Source organism: Neopsephotus bourkii, unplaced genomic scaffold (assembly GCF_033783945.1).
Source record: "Neopsephotus bourkii isolate Nb327-2 ecotype Australia unplaced genomic scaffold, CSIRO-AGI_Nbou_v1 NB_1154, whole genome shotgun sequence".
NCBI lineage: Eukaryota > Metazoa > Chordata > Aves > Psittaciformes > Psittacidae > Neopsephotus > Neopsephotus bourkii.
The window spans coordinates 1,942,164-1,964,150 of record NW_026901640.1 but is presented as its reverse complement, the minus strand read 5'-3'; the positions used below and the strand labels follow the sequence as shown (position 1 = coordinate 1,964,150).

The 21,987-nt window shown below is 47.4% G+C and overlaps 1 protein-coding gene across 2 annotated transcripts; it reads left to right on the top strand.

The window, feature by feature from the left end:
* Positions 1-1,705: 1,705 nt before the first annotated feature.
* On the top strand, positions 1,706-21,240 carry DHRS11 (dehydrogenase/reductase 11). 2 transcript variants are annotated; one of them, XR_009726939.1, is made up of 7 exons: positions 1,706-1,883; positions 12,212-12,421; positions 17,669-17,763; positions 18,216-18,345; positions 18,958-19,072; positions 19,735-19,800; positions 20,433-21,240. XR_009726939.1 is itself a non-coding variant. In XM_061363384.1 (7 exons), the coding sequence occupies exons 1-7, from the start codon at positions 1,752-1,754 to the stop codon at positions 20,472-20,474; spliced, it is 768 nt and encodes a 255-aa protein (XP_061219368.1). In that variant the 5' UTR covers positions 1,706-1,751; the 3' UTR covers positions 20,475-21,240. The 2 variants fall into 2 exon arrangements, 1 of the variants encoding a protein (XP_061219368.1); XM_061363384.1 differs by having other exon boundaries at positions 18,980-19,072.
* The last annotated feature ends 747 nt before the right edge of the window (positions 21,241-21,987 follow it).

Genomic DNA, 21,987 nt, shown 5'->3' with positions numbered 1-21,987 from the left:
GCGGTTCTGCTGCCTTTTAGGGTATTCCATGGGCTTTGCCAGTGCCCACCAGTGCTCCTGCTGCCTTCCAGAACATTCCTCACCACAGCAGCTCCTGTGTCCAGCACCCAGGCCGCTGCTCATTTGAGGACCTCACATCATGGGGAGCTGAACCCCTTGCCTGATGAGGTAGGCAATTGCTGCTTTGTTTCTAACAAACCCTAAAGATGCTGTGTACCTGTGCATTTTCTTCTTTTCATGTTTTAACTTTCAGTGATGGGCTGCCCATGCAGCTCTAGGGGTGCTACTTAGGAATCAAGACTTTTAATAATCATAGAATCGTTGAATCAAGTTGGTTGGAAAAGAGCTTTCAGATCATCAAGTCCAACCATTCCACTAACCCATGTCACTAAGGGCTTTGTCTGCATGGTTTTGAACACTGGGATGGTGATTCCACCCCTTCTGTGGGCAGCCTGTTCCAATTCTTTCACCCTTTTGGTGAAAGAACTGCCCCCAGCCATTCGAGACCTGTGCGGTTTGGATGCCCAAAACCTTAGATTTAAGAGATACTTATGGTTTATCCTCCTCCAGGTCTATGCACTTAGTGCCCACAGGGTGGACTGAGTTGGCTGGTTATTCACACACTGATGTTTACAGCTCCCTGTTTGCCCACAGCAGGTAGTGAAGGTCTCGCCAGGGTTCGCTGCTGCGTTTCTGAAGCGATCGCTGCTTTTGCTGAGCTTATACAGAATTGAAGTTTAGATTGGATATAAGGAGGAAGTTCTTTACTGTAAGGGTGGTGAGGCACTGGAATGGGTTGCCCAGGGAAGTTGTGAATGCTCCGTCCCGGGCGCTGTTCAAGGCCAGGTTGGACAGAGCTTTGGGTGGCATGGTTTAGTGTGAGGTGTCCCTGCCCATGGCAAGGGGGTTGGAACTGGATCATCTTAAGGTCCTTTCCAACCCTAACGATTCTGTTGGATCCCAGCCTGTTCTTCCTCCATAAATTAGATGGCTGCACCTTTGTCTCTCCTGTTTCAATTAATCTGTTTCTTCAGAAGTTTCCATGAATTACTTAAATGTGCTCCCTGGACCTTGGGGATAACAGGCCCTCCACAAAGCCACTTCATCCTGCACCAGAGCTCTGCCCCCTGGTCCCACCAAATGCCTTTCCTCCCTCCCACATTGCCCATGGCTGTGCCTTGGTTTTTGTTTGGCCTGGTTCTGTGTGCTTTGTTTGGTGTCCTTCCCATGACTGGGTTTTCAGGATGTGGATAGGTGTGAGCATCTTGTCTGCAGCAGCAGGGACCATCACGCATCACCCACTCTGCCATGGGGCATCTACGGTTAAAATGTTCACCATGTAATCTAATTTTCAGAACGTGTGTGGCATTTTTGGATGTGTTTTGGCTTCTGTGAAATAATGAAGCAGCTTTCTCCTCCTTGCTGTGTGTGCTGGTGAATGTGGTTATGGCATTGTCTCATGATTGGAATTAATGCCTCCATTTTGTGCTGTTCTGGGTTTAAAACACCCCTTCTCACTGGGAACGTTTTGGGGAGGAAACCCCCAAACCCAGACCTACTTGTGACCATTCCCCGCCTACCGCCGACAGAGGCTTCACAAACTCGATGCATGCCAGGCGGGGGGCGTGGTAGTTGGGGGGCGCGGTCATGGGCGTGCGCCCGCCTCGGAGGCGTGGCCTATGGTATAGGGGGCGTGGCTTCGGGGCGGGCGGGCGGTGCATTGTGCGCGGCGGCGGGGCCGGGCCGGGGCAATGGAGCGCTGGACCGGGCGCGTCGCGCTGGTCACCGGTGCCTCCGTCGGTATCGGCGCGGCTGTGGCGAGGGCGCTGGTGCAGCACGGCATGAAGGTGGTGGGGTGCGCTCGCAGCGTCGACAAGATCGAGGTACCGGGGCGGGGGCTTGGGGGCATCTTTCTGTGGCGGCAGCCCCTACGGGCGGGCCTCGGAACGAGCGGCCACCTCTCTGCGGGCCTGGCCGGGGCGGGAGGGCTGTCGGCAGCAGGGCCGGAGCCGTGGGCTGTGTGAAGCGGGGGCTCGGCGAGGCGGGGGCCGCGCCTGGCTTGCTCCGGTCCGGGCGGCTGCACGGTGGGGGCTGGCTGTGGAGAGTACCCGGCAGGAGGGGGCTGATCCCGCAGTGTTCCCGCCCCGGTTGCCGGAGCCCGCCTCGGGGAAGAAGCCGGGTACAGCCGGCGCGGGGGCTGCCCTGGCCAGGCGGAGTTCCCGGTGGGGTTTTTCCCCTCTGGAGAAGCAGGAACGGTTGGCTGGAAGTTACCGAGGAGCAGGTTCAATTCTGTGGCTTTTTTGTTGAGCTGCCTCTTACCGAGGGTATAAATAGCATCTGCGTGACACGGCGGAGGGCTGTGAGGAGTTGTTCTGGGCTGAAAAGTGTCCACGGGCACGTTAAACCCTGCTTGGTGTGTGGGGTGCAAGGCACTTCCGTACCACCGCTGGCCTTCGGGAGACTGGAACCTCTTAAAAACATACAGCAAGCTTTTGGTAGAACTTTAAAATAGAGGTTCACTCCCTAATGTGATTTTACCCCTGTGATAAGAGCATCGCTAGAACTATGGCTTAGAAGTAAAGGTGCTTAAATGAAATTGTTTCTGTGGGTTCTCTTTTTTGTAGCCGAATGCATTTGTAGGTTTCACCTTGCAGCGGCATAAGTGAAAGCTTATTTACTTCTCAAGAAGTTTCCTGGAAGGGAAAAAAAAGGTTTAGTCAGTGTGAATATTGTCATCTCAGTTGATGCTTGTCAAGCTGAAGGAGATGGATGTGAACATCCAGTGTCTGTATTTCCTTAGCAAAGGATTTGCTGTGCACAGTTGACCACACCAAGATAAAGTTGTGTTCCCAAAAATTATGGAAACCAAGGCTTGATAATGCTGCTGGTGCAACTGGGAAGTGGGGGTTAAATAAAGAAACACTTGGAAGAAACAAAACTTTTCCCGTTCTACATCATAAATCAGAAAGATGCCACTTGCAGAGAGAACATGGCCCAGTGTGATTTATTTAACTGTCCTTTGGTGCTTGCTTCTAATTTTTGGGCTTTCCCAGTGTTCTGATACTGTGGTTTCAGGAAAAGCCAAAGGCTTTCCCATGTGTGGCTGATGGTGTTTAATGCACTTCCACAGCCTAGCTTCAGGAGGCTGGTAAAGGATGCTGTCTCCCATTCTCCTCCAAAAACGACAGAAAAGCCATTTCCAATACTGTCGTTTCCAGTATTGGACTTCGAAATCTTTTGATTTTCTTTGGTAAAGAATATCAATGAAACTTGTATTTTCCTTCAGTGCTTCAGAGGAGTTTCCTTCCTTTCTGAAGCCTGGAAGCCTACCTTTCTGAAAGTTTTCAGGCAGAAACACAGTATATATTTAAGAATGCTCTTTTACAGGCTTTGCCTTTTTATTTGAACCTGCTCAAAATGCAGTCATGTTTGATATAGGTGATTTATCTGGCTTGCATGGTGTGCACACATACCAGGCAGTGCTGACTATTGGGCATTTTCCAAGCCTCTTGTTACTGTTGGGTTCTAACCTCTTGTGCTTAACACTGCAGCTGATGTTTGTCCCTGCTTCATTCTTTCTCTTGTCCTCTCCAAGGACTGAATTGTGTTCGCAGCACACTGTCGTTTGTTTTGGTAGGTGTCTGGACTCTGTTTTGCTCCGTTGCTATTCTGGTTTTATTTATTGTGAAGCATGCTTCCTTAAAGAGGAAGAAAGTCCCAGAGGTGCTGCTCATGTGGGGAAGGGACAGTGCTGGAGCCAGGTCACTCTGGGATCAGGTCCATCACTGGCTGGCTGCCAGGGATGCTTGTGTCAGCGTAGATGAAGCTCCTTACCCACTCCTGATGCCTTTGGAGTGGAGTTGTTTGTAACAAATCTTTCCTCTGGGAGCTTTGCCTTGTGGGTTTTTTCTTTAAAAAGAAATTTAGGCGTCAGACTATTGAGCTCACTGACCTGGAGCTTGACTTTGGACATGGCTATAAGAGCATCTGGAGGAGCAGGAGTTGGTGGTCTGTGTGGGGATGACTGTGCTGGGTGATACAGCCAGACTGTGTCTTGAGAGCTGCCAGAGAAGCTTCAGATGCAGTGAGCATAGAAGGGAACAGGAAGGTCCGTGCTATCAGTGCTCTGTGAGCATGTCCTGATCTGGATTGCTGTGTAGTTAGATCTATCCACAAAATACACTTATCTATTATCTCTGGCACCTGAGTTTTCAAGTCGCTGTTGGTTGAGAGCTGGGGGACAGGATTCCTGTGGGAAGCCTTGGTGGGGAGACTCAAGTTATCAGGGAGAGCAGCTTACACATAAGGGTATGATGGGTAGGTGGTGCTGATGTCCAGTGATGGACGCACTAGAGGAGAGAAATAAGAAGCTACGGGCTTGGTGTTGCCAGATGTGAATAAAGGGGAGGTTAGAGCATCATGGCTGTAGTTGCTGCAGGATAAGTTTTGTCACTGTATTAAAATTCACTAATTTGATAAATACCATTGTGAATAATGGTGTACAGAGGAGCAAATCCCCCAAATAAATCAAGGTGGCTTGAAATGGGAAGAGTTCAAATGGTACAGTTTAAAACCAGGAACACAGAGCTTGTTTTGTAGCCCAAAATCTTATGTTTTCATTAATGTTAGACAGTAGTCATCCATTTGAAGGTAAAGTGTCTGGAACCATTCTATGTGGTGTTTTTATCGCCTCTTGTAAACTGGTGATGTTTTGTAGGGAGTTTAACTTGGGCAATAAATGCTCTGTCAAGATTTCTTAATCTCTTGGAAAATCAGATAAGGGCTTGAGGCAAGGTACTGAAGAAACTGCAGAATTGTGGGTTTGGTGTTAGAGCTGGTCACGACTCCAATGCTCTTTATTTGACTTTGAAATAAAAATGTTAATGGCTTACAAAAACTGCAAAAATCCCTCTTTTTTTTTTATGCTGCTATTGTGAGTGGGGTCATCCCACAGTAACTGTAATAGTCAGACATCGAGGGATAAAATATAATTCAAATGGCTTTATTATACTTTTGAATGCAGGAAATAATTAAAGTTGAAAGGTTGTTTTAAATGAGAATCCTTGAGGTGCTAACAGATGATTTGGCATGTTCTCTTGCTCAGTGTTTTCTGCTCTTCAGATACCTACACACGTTCCAAGTCAGGAGCAAGTGTTAGGGCTTAAATGAGTTAGCCAAGAGTTTCTAGCAGCCTGCAAGATCAAGCTTTGGTGGAAACTACTCTGTATTAGATGATCACCTTCACAGGGATACTGTTGTTGGTCACTGGCTTCTCCAGTGTGTGGGAAGACTTGCTGGGATTTAAAGACTTGACACAACTCACCTGGTACGTGACAGCACTTTAAGTCACAGTCAGTTCATCCTGTGAGAGTTTCATGAATCCCAGACTGGTTTGGCTTGGAAGAGACCTTAAAGCAGGTCAAATAACAAAGCACTCCTGGGAGCAATCCCCTAAAGCAGCAATACCTGGTTGTGCTTGCCAGAGGGGCAGGATGCTGGTGGGGGAACGATCTCCAGAGGCTGTGTCAGTGAGCAAGGTGAGATGGGGACCTTGGGCAATGGCCTCTGTCAAGGTGTTGGAGAGATTTAATCATGGATGTCATGTTCTAAGAAAAATATTTCTCTTTTCCTTTGGTGATGTGTGGAGAATGAGCTATGCAGGAAGCAATAAATGTGGTTTAAAATACAAGGTTTAACAATTAATTCTAATGCATTTGTGACAGTTATTGATCAAAGGTAGCATTTATAACCAGGGATTGCATTGTCAAGGTTATCCCTTGCTCAGGAAATAGCCTTTGATAAGCTGAGCTATCGATTGCAGATTCAAGCAGTCCAATCTCTGAAGAGGTTAGTGTTCTCTCTCAGAGGCACCATGGCAGTGTGGGAGAAGGAAGACGTAGCTGAGCCTTCCTCCTGGGAACTGAGCATCCCAGGTAGCTCTTTGTAGGCTGGATGATTGCTTCCACCAGTCACTGGCTGGGCTGTAAGGTGACTCTTGATCCCTTTGGTGCACCAAGGTGTTTAATTATCATAGAACCATAGGATGGTTTGGGTTGGAAGGCACCTTAAAGCTCATCCAGCTCCAAACCCCTGCCACGGGCAGGGACACCTTCCAATAGAGCAGGTTGCTCCAAGCCCCTGTGTCCAGCCTGGTCTTGAACGCTGCCAGGGATGGGGCAGCCACAGCTTCTCTGGGCACCCTGTGCCAGTGGTTAACATCTTGGCCTCCTCCTGCAGCTGTCACATCTGTTGAGTTGAACCATGGATGTTGCTGCAGTGGGGTCTGTCCCTCTGCCTTACAGCTGGGGCTGGGTTTCACAACGCATTTCCCAAACCACAGGTTTCACCTCTGAGCCTGTGTTGTCTTAACCTTGTAATTTAAAGCAACATGCTGGTGGTTGAGTGTGAAGGATAAATTTTGGTGCCTGGCTCTCACCGCTGGGCAGCCTGGATGAGGCTCCCCATCTCCTCTTCCCCTGGCCCCCATGTTGCTTTCACAGCCTGCATGCTGCCGAGCTGCTCAGTAGCCCAATGAGCTATTTTTTAAGGCAGGAGAAGCTTCAGGCAGGATAATCCCACAACACTGTCAGGTGTAAATAAATGACCTTGGGAATCTCCTTGGCCTGTGGAAGGTCTTGTTTTGTGTTTGGTGAAGGCTGAGAGTGGGTGTTCAAGGCCTTCGAGGTGCTTTTATTGCCACTTTGTCCCTGACCTTTCTTGATAAATGTGAAAGAGATCCCTGTAATTGCTGTCCTGAGTAATGGGAACAAATGCTTTGCTGTCCAATGGTTTTTCTCAGCCTTGAAGCTCAGGAGGTGCTTGGGGGAAGGGTTGCTTTTAAACCAGGTTGGTTTCATCCTCCTACCCCCGAAAATATGGTTTAAAATTGTCTTGTTGTAGCAGCTCCCCTTTCTATGTGTCTCTCCTGTTCATTTTGGCTTTGCAATAGGTGTATGTTGTACTTACAGCCCTAAAAATAAGTACTAATGTAGCTTTTCCCAGGATTTTTGAGATGTGGTGGGTGCTTGTTCTCCCTCTGCCTTGCTGCGTAACAGCATGGATCAGGTCACTGTCCCGTGCCTCAGTTTCCCTGTGTAAAACCTGGCTGTGCTGCTCTGGGGAGGTGGGAAGGTTGTACAGGAGCAGTGTTCACACATGGAGGGGTTTTCTGGCCTGTTTTTTTTGGTTAATGGAGAGTGTCACTGGGTGGGGAGGTCCAGATGCAGCCGGCAGTGGTGGGGGGTAAGTATGATGGTGGTTTTCCTGGAGCTTGTTAATAGTTCAAGCTCTGCAGAAAGTAGTGTCTCTGCTAAAGTCGAGCTTTAACCCTCACTTCTGCCAGTGTCCATGTGGGAAGTGTTAATGGTTATTTCCTGGCTGACAATATTACAGAGTCACAGAAAGGCTTGGGTTGGAAGGGGCCAGGGTGCTGCAAGGGTATGTAGGGGCAGGACAAGGGGTAATAGCTTTAACCTGCCAGAGGAGAAGTTGAGATGAGCTCTTAGGCAGAAGCTCTTCCCTGTGAGGGTGCTGAGGCGCTGGCACAGGGTGCCCAGAGAAGCTGTGGCTGCCCCATGCCTGGCAATATTCAAGGCCAGGTTGGATGGGGCTTAGAGCAGCCAGCTCTAGTGGAAGGTGTCCCTGCCCATGGCAGGGGGGTTGGAACTGGATGAAATTTAAGGACCCTTCCAACCCAAAGCTTTCCATGATTCAATGATCTGAGGGTGTCAGGCTGAAGCTCAGGCTCAGCTCTGCCCTCTGAGAGCTGTGTTTGCAGGTTGCCTTGGAAATCAGTTGCTTGAGCAGGCAGTCATCCAGCCTGCGATGCTTCAGGTCTGCTGTCTGTAGGCATTTGGGTGTGTTGAGCCATTCGGTCTTTGAACCCTGCTTGTGAAGGCAGCCCAGGGCTGGAGGACCATGGGTGGCTGCTACAGAGCAGCTTCATTAGTAAGAGTATAAGGGTTTTATGAGGAAGGAAAGCATCTACATGCCTGGCTGTGTGGGAATCTGCTTTATGCATGTTGAAGTTGAAGAGCAGGCAAGCACCTATGGTGCTTGTTTTGGATAGTCATACCTCAGAATAAGCAAGAGAGATTGCTCTAATGAGCTGTCATCGTAGGAGCTGTGTTTCCTCCGCCCCCATGCCAGCCTGGAGCAATGTGATCTGAGCAAAAAAAACAAGTGCCTTCAGCCTTGACGTAAGGAGTGATTGTTTGAATGTCTTAAGGTAGCAGGAATGTTCAGGGCAGTGTAAATGGGGTGATTTGGCTTGTGTATGACACTGGAAATGTAAAACTGAATGAGCTAGATAAAAATCATCTTGGATGTTTGATATGGCTGAGCACTCGTGACATCCCTGTTTAGCAGGGAGTCTGGCAAGGGCATTGGATGTTTTGGTCATTCTTTCACCTTTGCCTGTGCCAAGAGGTGGCGGATTTCTGGAGCAGTCTGAGAAGTTGTCTCGCTTACTGAGCACCCTGTATTTGAGATGTACTTCAGGTAAACAGTCTGAAACTGGTGCTAGTTTTTTTCATCTGTGCTAGGTTTTGGCATTGGTGCCCCAGCTGAGTACTGCGTATTTGCTTTTCCATTTAAACCTGATTTTCCGTGCTTTCCCATCCCCACCATTCTGCATTCTGTCCTGGAGCAGGCACAGATCTGAGCTGAGGAGTGGGGATCAGCAAACAATCATAGAGAAGTATCAATTTAAAGCTCAGGAGAGGGAAAGAGAATCACTTTACTGTTTTATTCATTTGAAAACTCCCTTTAGACTCCCACAGAGTCCCTCTCTGGGCACCTGGATCCAGGCAAAAGCACCTGGAAGAAATGTGAAACAACACTGATCCTTGGATCAGCTGCAGGCAAAAAGGCCTGGGTACCCAGCAGCTCTAGGCAGAGGTTCAGTGTGATTATCCCCCTTTACAGATGGGGAATCAGCTCTGAATCTTGCCCACAGTTACAGAGACCCCAGTCTAGCGCTTTATTCACTATATATCTCTTCTTCTCTTATGCTGTTGCACTGGTATTAAATCTTAATTAAAAGAAGCTTCAAACTTGCCAATCAGTACAATGAAAGGATTTCGAAGCCCCCAGTTTTCTTTAACAACTGTGATGCTGCTCATTATGCTTTTTCTCTTCCATTTCCTTTAGACAGCAAAAGTAATTGGGGTGACTTTGGTTTCTTTCCAGTTGGTTTCTTGGGCCAGCTGTGTATTTAAGCATAAGCTAAATCAGTAGGATGCAAACACCTGTGATGAATGGCAGGTTAGATTAAAAATTACCTAATGGCTTCTTCTGCTTTAATCTCTCTGAACTAAATGTGTCTGAAGTTAATGGGATCATTTCCCAAATAAAGCTCTACATGACTCTCTCTTCTTTTTTTCCACTCCCCTCAAGAGTCCCTTTAAATTTTTATATCAATTAGTTCTCTTAAACCGTTTAACCAAGACTGAATCTAAATGCATGGCACTGTGCCCTTTCCAAGCATCATATGCATGAAGAGCATTAACCCCTTCTTGGGAGAACTGACTTGCTGGGTACTGTGCTCATGCTGGGTATATCAGAACTGCAGGGTGAGGGCTTCCATCCATGGCAGGGGATGGCTCTAGGTAAATGTTTTAACATACAGGGTATCTGTTTCTTTTTTATATTGCATTATCCCAGTTTGTACCAGTAGCTCTAGCTCCTGGCTGTCCATTTCCAGGCATCCAGTGACAACAGTTTGGTATAGAGGTGCTCAGGTCTTGTTTCAAATCTTCATCTCTAGTTACAGGAGGTGCACTGGCCCTCATCTGTATTGGTGTTGTGTTATGTGGTCACTCAAGTTGCTTATCACATCTGGAAAACCCGCTTTTTTTCCTTCCCCTCCTTGTGCATGTGGTGTGCTTAAAGTGGGAAGGAGCTTTGAGTGATTTAATGGGTGCTCTGAAAGAATATTGCAAGCTCCCTAATTCAGAGAGTTGCTTTACATGTGTCTTCTCTTGCAAACTTGCCTGCAGCTGATGTTTCTTTGAAGAACCTGTGATGACTCTTTATCTATAGCTGATGGAAGCATGTTCAGCTCTGCCTGCATGTCAGTGGTGTTTGGCACTTCATTTTCAAAGAGAATTTGTTAATAAAGTGCAGCCTGAGAGATGAAAGGATCTGTGTTGAGTCTCATTTGAGGCTGGGAGACACCAGACAGGACAAGAAGGAGCTTGAGAGATACTTGGTGTTTCAGGAGGGTACAGAGTCCTCTTCCAAGAGCAAATCAAGGTCATACTTCCAGCCATCACCTGGTGAACTAGGAGAAAAGAGTACCAGATGTGAGCTGTGGTACTCCATGAGCAAATACTGAGTGCAATGGATCCTGTAGTAGAGTGGTTGAGTTTGGGCAGTGGAATGGAGAGAGATCTGAAGCTGTCACCTTGGTGCTACATCATGAAGAATGTGACTGATAGCCCTTTGTCCATATTGCCTTCCACTGTCTTTGCAGGAGCAAGTCCTGTCCTTGGAGCAGCTTAGCACCTTCATACTGCTTTTCATTTTCTAAATGCTGCTCTTGCAGATTTTCTTCCAACTGTTTTCTCAAGTGGGTACTCTGATCTTTAAAAAATACATATATTTCTATTACCAGCACATAATCAACAAGATTGCATGTATAGCAAAGTGGAACCAGCTCCAGGAGGTACAGAGAGGTACGATTCAGCCCCAGAAGCACCTTTGTTCTCTGTCAAGCAGCAATATTGCCTAGCTCAGCCCAGGCAGAGCTCTCCAGAGAGTGTGATGCTGTTGGGAGGTATCGATCCCAGGGCTGGACTCTGTGTGTCCATCCCTTTTCCGCTTGGTGCTGTGAGAGCAGTTAATAATTCCTGTGTTACTGCGCTGCCCCCACTGAAGCAGTTTCCAGACAGGAGAACAGCTTCTTGACCAGACCCTTAGACCTGGGCTGGTTTTGGCTTGTGATCTGTGAGAGCTGTGCAAGGCAAAGCAGAAAAGTTTAAACTCGCTATTAAGGGACTTGGGCCATCTCTGAAGTCTCAGGTATTGAGAAAGGTTAGAAATTATTTACCAAACAGAGCCACTTGCCCCGTAGTAAGATGAATGTGGTTGGTGTGCAGAGAAGGGTTTTTAGGTCCTGGCTTGTCTGTTCCTCCCCCAGTGAGGATGCTCAGCCCTGCCCTGTGTAAAACTTGGCTAAGAGAAGGTTAGTCACCTAAAAAGCCACTGATGATGAGCACGTGTTATGATCTGGGAGATGATGCTGCACCTCATAGCAAGCAAAAAGAACATCAGCATCCCTCTCATGTGAGCTTCCTAGGGATGTTCTGGATGTTCCCCGGGGGCTGTGGCTGGTGTCCTGGCCTCCCTGCATCCTTGTTTCACCCAAGGCTGCGTGAGCTTCAGGACAGACACTGCTTCAATAGCTGCCTTTGTGTACAGTCTGTCCTGTGCCCTCTGCCTCACTCCTTTCATAAACAGCTGGGAACTGCAGTCCTTGGTATGTGGGGAGGAGTGGGAAAGCTGCCTCTGGCCAGGGAAAGCTTCACTGCACCCGCTGAGATGTGACGTTGGTGAGGCCGCTGCGGGCGATGGTGTGCGAGTGATTTGGTGGACGCTTGTAGCCTGGGTCTGTCTGCACAGAAACCAGACATCATGTGGCTCTCCCCACGCTGGAAGCTGTCACTGTTGCTAATACCACACATCGGAGATGAGATGCTGCTTCTCATTAACATCAAAGGGTAAAGGGCATCCTCCAGAGGATTTGGCGGGGTGGCTGCCACATCATTAACACAGCTCTTGGCCTTTCATTTGCTTTATATCACCTACTCTGATAAAAGGTGTGGATGCTTGGAATAATTGTTGGTAACATTGTCAGGAATGTTATTGACACATCTTTTATCCACGGAACAGTGTGGCAGCCCGATGCCATTGCAGTATTTATTTGTATTTTGCTAACACCTCCTTACCTCAACCTGTATTGCCTGGGGTGATGGATGAGCACAGAATGTGTCCTCAAGTTTAATAACTTCAATGCTGAAGTGCTCAGACTCTCATGAATATGGATATTTCTTTTTTCTTAGCATTTCCAATGACTTCCCTAGTCCCTGCTTTTAAGACAGGCTCACCAGAAGCCTGCTGTTTTTTGTTAGCCCCAGGGTGTGTTTATAAGCAAATGTGCGTGTTTATACACTGCTGATGGCTGTTTTCTTCCTCCCTTTCTCTTCCCTAGAAACTAGCAGCTGAATGCCAGAGTGCTGGCTACCCTGGAACCCTCATCCCATACAAGTGTGATCTCTCCAACGAAGAGGAGATCCTGTCAATGTTCTCTGCCATCAAGACCCTTCACCAAGGAGTTGATGTGTGCATCAACAACGCAGGGCTGGCTCGCCCAGAGCCCCTGCTCTCGGGGAAGACGGAGGGCTGGCGAACAATGATAGATGTGAGTAGTGCCACACAGAGTGGGAACTGTGCTAGATTCTGATTTCTTCTGGCCACCAGCATCATTGTCTCCATCTATTTATTGCATGCATATAAAGCTGAGGACCTGCTTCCCATCTGGCTCTGATGTGGCCTGGGTTTGCTGATTGGGAAGTAGAAAGACATCATGCACTGCTGAGGCACATGCCTTCACTTTGGAGTATGAAAACAATACCTTCAGTAGCACTTTTTCCCTGTAACTCAGTGGCTTTCTAAAGGGTGATGAGCCTCACACTTTTGCTTCAGTAAAATCGGGAGTTGAATGCCAAGCACTGGCTTTTGTAGTTAATCCTGTTAGTTGTAGCAGTGGGTTGTAAAATGGGCAGATTCTTTTTGGCTTAAAAAGCTGTAATGCTTTTTGTCTTCATAGCTTAATTTTCTGCCCATAATCTGGTTAGAGCTGGATGTGAATGAGGTAATTTCCTGTGCTCATCTGGGAGTTTGCCATGTATCAGCAGCACTTCTCCCTGGGTCTTGCTGCCCTCAGGTGCTGCTCTGCGTCTTTGGGGGATTTCACCATCTTTTGTCATTATGTGATGGCTCTTTCTGCATGTAGCAGTGGCAGCTGCAGCTGTGGGACCCCAGGCCAGTTTGCATGCCCTTGTAACAGCTCTACTTTCTTGGCCACCCTGCAGCTTTGGCCAGTGAGATGCTGAAACATGGCCTTGAATAAACCTTGAGTAAGCCTTGTAGCCCCTCCAGCAGCTAGAAGAGCTTGTCCTAGTAAAGGAAAAGACATGTCTATTAGAAAAGCTGCTCAAAGCTAGAGGCTCAGGTCTGCTATGTCTGACAGTGGAGTCAGCAGGGGTCTGTTGGCTCCTGCAGCAGCCAGTGGCTATTCACCAGGAGTAGTTTCAGGGGCTGTATAAAGCAAGAGAAGCCTGTTGAGGCCTCCAACTCCTGCTGCCAGGGCAAGAGCTGCTGTATCCTGACTAATTAAGCTCTTGTTAGGGTTTTGGCCAGTCTGCTGGTTGCTGTGACTGCAGCCAAAGCAAGATCAGCTCAGCTTTGTCTGCCCAGGCAGGCTTTTGTGGGCTGCCCAGCCTGGGTCACTGCACAGCCACATCTCCCTGTCCCGGTTGCCATGGAGTCTTTAAAGAAAATGAAGTGTAGCTGAGGCTGAGCTGGTGTAAAGCAGGACGTTCCCTAGTGCTGTCTGGCTGCCCGCCTGGCCCTGTGGGTCGCCTGTGCCTTGTAAACCCCTTGTCCTGATCAATGTGATTGCATCTTGTGTGGAGGCCTCTGTGGATGCTGCAAGCCCCTTGCACTGATTTGTCTTTGTTCTTCTGACCTTTTGTTCTCTATAAGGTGGGCAGGCAGTGGGGAAACACATGGCTTTTGCCAGCTGAAGGCCCTTCCCCTCTCTGTGCTCCCTTCCCTGGCTGCTCAGGTGGGAGTGCTTCCTTTATCCCACCTTCCACCACTTTTTAGGGAGAAATACTTTGGAATAAGGATTGTCCTGTATGAGGCACTCCAGCATTGGTATTTACAGCAGCCGAAAGCCTGTGGTGTCCCCCTTGTTGTGGGTGCTGCTGTGTGCACCCTTTGGAGCTGCTTTGGGGTGGTGGATGGGATGGGAGGAGAGGAAGGGTGATGGCTTTGCAAGGGCAGCATTAGAAAACCAGCCTGGGGGCATGTTTTATTCCCAGAGGTGATCGGTACAGCTATATCTGCTCTCTTTGCTTGGCAAAAATGCTGTTGTAGCACAGAGAACGGACTAAGACACCCAAATTTTCCTATTTCACTGGCAGATTTTTTCCTCTCACTAGCTTCCCAGCAGCTGCTCTTGACTTGTGTGTAACTGAATTACACTCACACCTTTAATGCAAAGGTGAAGCCTTGGGAAACTGCAGAGCCAAACACTTCACCCAACTCAGGCTAAGCAGCCTGACAAGCCTGGGCTTTGCTTTTTATCCTGCTGATAAGAGGTAGAAAAGGGTTTTTCCTTCTGCTGTGTGCCCCTGTTTTGTGGCTGCAGCCTCCCTGTGTGGCAGTCTCTCTCATGCTGTGGCAGTGGGGACTGGGGAGAGATCTGCAGTGACAGCTCTCCCCGCTGTGGCACACCAGCCCCAGGAAACACTCAACCATTTCTCCTACATGCTCTGAAGCTCTCAGAGGGTCAGGAAGGGGGAAGGTTGCCAGCACCTTCCATGGATCACTAGGCTTTGCAGAGCTGAGCGGGAGCAGAGAGGCTTCTTCCAAAGGTCCCTTGGAGAAGGGTGTTAGAGAACAGCATGGTCTGAGGTGCTGTTAGAGTTTCACTGTGCTTCTGGCTGCAAGACAGGAGAAGTTTCTAAACAGCCATTGATCTACCGATTTAGGAGGCATTAGGGCCTTAAATTAAAGGCATATTTTTCTTTTTGCTAAATTGATTTTTGCTTCCATTCATTTTTTATGAGCTTTGAGGCTCCTTCCAGGCTCCCCTCTTCAATATTCCATAAAATTTCTTGCTATACTTCTAACAGTCGAAATCATGTTGTTATTTACATATTCCTCCTTTGTTTTAATGGTCCATTCCTTATTGTCTGGTACTTATTCTCAAGGGGGGAGCTGTTTCTCCCTGAACTGCAGGAGTCTTGGATTAGGAATCTGAGAGTCTTGGATTAGTCTCTATTGCTTTACAGAAGCACAGAGCCCAGTGCTGCCAACCAGCAAATTTGGTGTGTGTTTTGTGTTACCTCAGGCAGGTTCTGAGCCCATCCTTTGGCTCATAGCTTTCCCCCTTCTGTCTCTTCTTGGTTGTGAGGTTGTGCTTGACATGAGTCTGGACCAAAGTCCTCCAGCCGTTCCCGACCTGTGCAGGAGTCGCTGGGGCCAGGTGCTGTGTACATACTGATTCCAGGCACTGGGTTTTGAACACCTCCTTCACATTTTACCTACTGACCTTTACAGCCAGGCATTTGAGCTGAACTTTCCATTTGCACTGCTCAGAGCACAAAGGGCTGTAGCACACATCCTCTTGCTGCTCTAAATATTAAATGGGGTTGATTCTTCTTGGCATTATTCATTGAGCAGCAAGGCTCTGTTGTTCTTGATTGTATCTCAGCACAGATGGTATATAAGTTTTCTGTAACCTGTGCTTTTCTGTTAGGAGCTACAGTACTCATTTTGAAGCTTTATAGAAAAGGCTGATTCTGGGAAGTGCTCAGCCCTTCCAGGAACACGGTCTTTTATATTCTCCCAGCCTGGCAATTGGAACTCATGAAAGACTAGAAACTGTGCTGCTGTTGTTTCTGTTGCATTAGCACACACACGTGGTGGTCACAGACCTGCAGTGTGCTGTGCAGGGGCAGAGCATGGATGTGTGCAGAGGCAGAGCGCAGATATGTTGGCCATCTTTGCTGAGGGACTTTTGAACCTTTTGTTCTTAAAATAGGAACAAGGCTGAAAACCATCTTGTGCGGGTATTTGTGACAACAGCCTGTAGATTGTTTCTCAAAGTGATACAGCCCTAAGGCTTGCTTATTATTCCAGGCATGTTTTTGTTAGGTTCCTGAGTGCCTGTGCCACATTTTGAAATAGGATTTCACCTAAAAATCCAGTGGGTGCTATCAGGAAAAGGCCGTGAGGCATTCCCAGCTCAGCTGCTTTTAGCCGCTTGTTTTGTTGTCCCAGGTGTCTTATCATACAGGCTCTGGACTTTCCCATGTGGCTGTTATTAGTATCTTGCTTTGCCAGGAGTTGTCACAATGTTGTAACTCTTCCCACACAAGGAAGCATTGCTCAGCACAGCTTTGGAGCCGGGTCTCAGGCTTTAGGATGATGTTACCCTCTAGTGGCCTCTGGAGATGAAGTGAAATTGGGAAGTGACTGCACAAAAGACTCAGTGCCTGGTAGGTTCGATTATCTTGGGGCAGGGAGGAAAGCAGGCATATTGCTTGTCATGGAGGCTTTTTATACTGACAATTGCCCAGATCCGTATCTGGAAGGACTGGCTTCTCACTTGGTTAGTGTATCAGACTGGAGCAGGTTATTCCTGCTTTCCTTGACCACCTTACTGTGATATCCAAAAGCCTTCAGATGCCCTCCTGCGCTGGGCTTCGCTCCAGTGCTGAGGTGACATGTCTGCTAACTCTTTCTTGCACAGTCAAGGTAAATCTTCAACCTAATGCCAGGGAATTTATCTGTAGTTCTAGGTATGATGACTGAGATACCCGGCAGTGACTGTGTGCTTAACCAAAGTGCACTTGGATGAGGATGATGACTCTGCTTGTTGCCTGGGTGCTCCCAGGATCAGATAAGCATGCATTATCTGCTGCCAAGACAAAAGCTCACAAGCAGGGCCTCTAGTAATCAATAGGAAATAACGTTTGAGGCAGAAGCAGTGACTAGAAGATCCTTCAGCTGGCCCTGTTGGTCTTTTGTGTGCTGCTCACTAATTACATCTCAAATCCATCCCTTTTTGCCTCTTAGCTTCTGGTCTCCAAACTAAGGTGGATGTCCTTTTGTGCTAGCAAGTCCTGGTTAGCCTGCCCTACTCTTGTTTATAAGATTCACAGTGATGATATCCAGCCCTCTCACACATCTTTTGCTCACTGCCACATGGCCTTGTTCCTGCTGCTCCTCCCGTTTATAGTTGCACCTGACTTGTGATTCATCAGAAATCTAGCTCTTCCTGGGTATTCAGTTCAAGTGGTGTTTTTAGTCGTGCCTGGCCTGCTCATTTAGTTGGCAAAGTGATGTGCCATTAGGTAGGACCTGCTTTGAAATGGCTGCATCCTTTCTAGGGAGTGTCAGGAAACATTTTCTACCTTTCAGCCACTTCTGCAAATCTAAACCACTATAAACTTGAGCAATTTCTGCTGCTGAGATGACTTGCTCATCAGTCTTGCACATGCCTCTGGCTGCTTTGTATTCCAGCTGGGGGAGCTTCTATATCTCCGTCTTCCTGGAACCTTTGACTCTGTTTTATGGTCAGTGAATGCCCAAGGCATCTGTGCATTAAAGGTGCCACATTGCAGAGGTGATATGGCTGAGTTTAACCAAGCCATGGCTGTCTCACAGACTGGGTATCTGTGGCCCAAACACCTTGTGACTGAGCCCCAGCTTGGTGGCAGTGAAATGGGTGTGCGTTTCCCTCTGTTTGTGGGAATTGTGGTGGGTTTGGGGACTGGAACTTGCATTCTTGGCTTCATACATGTGTGGGGAAGTCAAAGGGTGCCAGGCAGGGCTGCTAGCCTTAGTTTCTTCTTCTTTTCTCATCTCTCAGGTCAATGTGATGGCTGTAAGCATCTGCACCCGAGAGGCCTACCAGTCCATGAAAGAGAGAAACATTGATGATGGGCATATTATTAACATTAACAGGTATGCAAGGGGGGGAATGTCAGGTCAGCCACATGGGCTTTCTCCTGTCTCATAAAGAGGATTTAAGCAGCAGAGCTTTAATCTTGAAGTGAACTGGTGGTGCCTAAGGATGGATTTTCCACGGATTGGGATGGTTGATTTTTCAAACCATTGTTTTTAACCTCTGCTGATGTAAATGCAAGAAAAACCAAACCAAGGGGAAAAGGATAATGCCAACCACTTGTGATGGTGCAAGGCTGAAGACTGAAACTTCTCGACCAGCTCCAGCAAACCATGTGGAGAGGAGCCTCTGGTGGTGTGCATTTCTTGCAGAAGCAGGGAATTCTTCATGTATCTGCTGTGTCAACCTCTCTTTCTGTGTTCGCTACAGTGATTTGAATATCCTGTTGGTTTCTTCTTGGTCCTCTGTTTGCCCTCACCTCTCAGCACTTTCCTTTCTGCTCTCTCCCCAGCATGAATGGCCACAGTGTTGTGCCACAGTCGGTGGTGCATTTCTACAGTGCCACCAAATACGCAGTTACAGCCCTCACGGAGGGGCTGAGGCAAGAACTCAGAGAAGCAAAGACTCATATACGAGCTACAGTGAGTACCGTGGGCTCTCCTCATCTCTCTTGCTTTTGTGGGTGATCGAAAGCTGTCAGGCTTTATGGGGCAGAGGTTTTTCCCTTTGGAAGACAGACAAGGAAGTGTGAAATTGGGAATGTTCAAGTCTTGTGGCTATTTGTCGCTGGCCACCTCTCTTTCACAGGCAGAGAGTATGGGGTGGAGAAAGCAGGGCAGCAATGAGCTGTGTCAAGGAATAAGCTTTTTGGGTGCACAAAATGGGCAGTTGCTTGTTGGGGGGCAAGGGGAGCTCAAGGCAATCAGCTGGGCTGTTTGCTCTTGTTCACAGCTTGCATCTCAAGAGTGATATGTGTCCAGAACTGAATTTTTATTGCAAGCTTTTCCATCATTTTCTCTGCTTCTCTGTCCCTTTGGGGCACGAAGAGGGAAGTACCTGCCACAACAATCACTGAGGCAAAACCTGTTCACTGGAACTACTCCTCTAGTAAAAGGAGGGTGGGGAAGAAGAACAATAGAAAGGGGGCTGGGTTTTGGTTTGCTTTTGCTTTTTCAGTGCTAAAAAAGTGTTCTCTGTTTCTTTTTTTTTTTTTTCTTATTCTTTTACTGAAGGGGAATGACAAATCCTATTAGGATATGCTCTGCTTTTTTCCAGTGTATCTCCCCAGGACTGGTGGAAACAGGATTTGCTTTTAAACTTCATGACAATGACCCTGAGAGAGCTGCTGCAACCTACGAGAGCATTCGGGTAGGACATGGAGAAATGGAAACAGAGGGAAGTGGCTCTGATTATAGTTTAGCAGTTTCCTGACTGATAGCACAAGGAACTGGCTCTTGCAGAACTTGTTCCTTACGGAGTGCCCAGTGCTTTCCTATCAGCATCCCCAGAGTCTCAGCACTCAAAGCTCAGATTTTGCACTGATATTTACACACTAGACTTTCATTTGGATTCAGTTCTCAACTCCCTATATTTTTCCTTTTATTTGGATGTCACTATAAATAACTACCAGTCAGCTCTGATGTTTTGCAGGCTGTGAGTTCTTTATTGATGAGGAGATACAATACGTAAGCATGCCTGCACAAGAAGAGATGGGAGAGCCTGTTGTGCAGGTGGCTAGCACAGGATTTCTTGTGCTTCTCTGGGCATTTTCGATAAGAGTGGCAATTCCTGACCTGGCAGAATTACTGTGCCAGTAGAATAAGAGTATTCACAGCAGATGGAGAATTATCAGCACCAGCCATGTCCTTTGATAAATTTTCAATGGATTACTACTTTCCTGCTTGCTTGCACCTTTCTGACATGCCCCAGTGACAGTATTGAAACTCATTATTGATGTTAGGAAAGGAGTGATGTTGTGGTTCACTTTCTGAGGCACCCGTTGACTGAGAATCTCTTTGGTGTCTTTGCAGTGTCTCAAAGCTGAAGATATGGCTAATGCTGTCATATATGTCCTCAGTGCCCCACCTCATGTACAGGTAGGCTGGTCTGGGTTGGAGGACTCTGGAGGATTCAGCAAAGGCTGCTCTGACTCTGGAAGAGGACTGTGCAAGGCAATGGGAACAGGAGGGATAGTGTGAGATGCTTGTGCTGCTAAAAGGGCTTCTCAGCTGTGAAACAAGAAATAAGTGACCAGCTTCGGGCTGGAGGCAGGAGCAGTGTCAAAGTTTAGTATATGTAAAAAGTTCCTGTTGCAAAAGCAAACTTTGATCAGGAGAGGTTTAGCAGCCCCTCACGTGAACTCTGCTCCTTTGCAGTAAGACATGGCTGTCTTGTCTTAACATTAAAAGTCCAGCCCGTGGCTGATCAAGCAGTGCTTCTGCTTGGCCACCTATGAGTAGGACTAAACTAAAAACTTGAGTTTGTAATTAGTGTCACCTTGCACCTTTTCTGCCCACATTTATGCTTTTATCCCTTCTGCTGAAGGCAGAGCAGTCACATTCACCTGCATTCCTTCCTAAATACCTCTGTTAAGCAAGCTCATTTCTAGCCACAGGAACATTCTTCATGTGCAGCTTGTCACTGTAATGCTGCAGCATGGAAGTTCCCAGTGCAGGATATAAAATGAAATGTCAATGCTCCAATAAAATCCTATGTTGTTCTCTTCTAGATTGGAGATATACAGATGAGGCCCACAGAACAGATATCATAGCAGATGAAGAGGACTGTGAGCAGCACCGTGTATCCACTCCACTTCGAACCCTCTGGCAATTCAGGGTTCCATCAGCTGGCTGGCAACGTTTTAATCAAGTACCAAGGATCGTGTTTGAAGAATTGTTTTTCTCTCCCTCTCTCTGAGTTGGTGCTGGTGCTGAGCCAGTGTGTGAAAAACCAGTAGTGGGTCTCTTTGTGCCCCACTCCTTTCTGACACTGTTTTAAGAGTAAAATGTGTTTGCAAATAATGCAGGGAAGTGGTTTGTGGAAGATTGTTGTCTCCGGGCTGGTTTATTCTTCTTTTTGCTTTCTTTATAAGGTTTGTTTGGTGTTATTTGCTGATGTGTCTGGACACAGGGGAAGTGGCACAAGGTGTTTGCCAGCTTCAGTGTGCTTAGGGTTTGAGATGTGATACATGAATCCATCTAATTTTGGGGTTTATTTTTTTCATCATATTAATTACTGATGGTAATGATGCATGTGATATTTTCTACTTCTTACCCCACTGCCCTAAACCCAATGTACAATCTCACCCACCTCCCCAAGCCCTCCTTTCCCATTCACATGGATTATGCCTGCTGAGTCTGAGGAAGTATAAATGTGTGTGCTTGCTATTTCTCTCTCTTTCTAGGTAGGTAGGTAAATAGCTGGAGGACGAGCACCTGTGCTTCTGCAGGTTAGAATGATAATCTAAGTGGTATAGTTACAGTAAGAGTGAGTTGTTTGGTAATTTAAATAAACACTAAATGTGTGCTGTCTTGTGATCACCTCTATCCTTGGTATCATCTCCCAGCACTCTTGATGTTTCTGTATGTGATATTTGCATGCATTGACACTTTTCTGGAAATATTGATGGGTCTTAGAAAGATGTTTAAATGCTGGTGAGCTGGAAATGTTGAAAGTTTGCTTATATGCAGAGATACACACTTGGAGAGAGTGAGAGTGAAATGAACCATGCCGAAGCTGTCCAAAAGGAAATTTGCCTGCAAAGCAGCAGGTGAAAGGTCTGGTTCAGATCTTGTGTTAGTTCTACACTGGTGCAGCCCCACTGTTTTGCTCTGGATTTATTCTAGCTTGAGGGAGAAGAGAATCAGCCTCAAAGCTGATATGTGCAGAGCTGGAGACCACTGGAGTTGTCTTAAGATTCTTGGAGTGTGGCAGAAACACATCTGTGTGTAGTCCAACTCGCTGCAGAGCTGTGGAGCTGTTAACATACATGTTGCCTTAAGGTTGCAGACTTGCTCCTGCTGTCTCTGGACTTCCTGTAGTGTTTTGGAAGGCAAAGGTTGGTTTAGGTGGAGTAGGAATGGTCAGTTGATTGGAGTGGAGGATTGGGAGCCAGAGAAGCTTGGGTTGGATTTGCTTACACCAGTGGGAGTTCATCTGTGTTCCACCATCATAAGGGAGACTAAAATTGGGCTGCTACAACATGAATTTCAACTCCCTGTATAGCCTTGGGCAAGTCACCTTACCTCTCTGCCTCAGTTTCCCCATCTGTAAAATGGGGATAA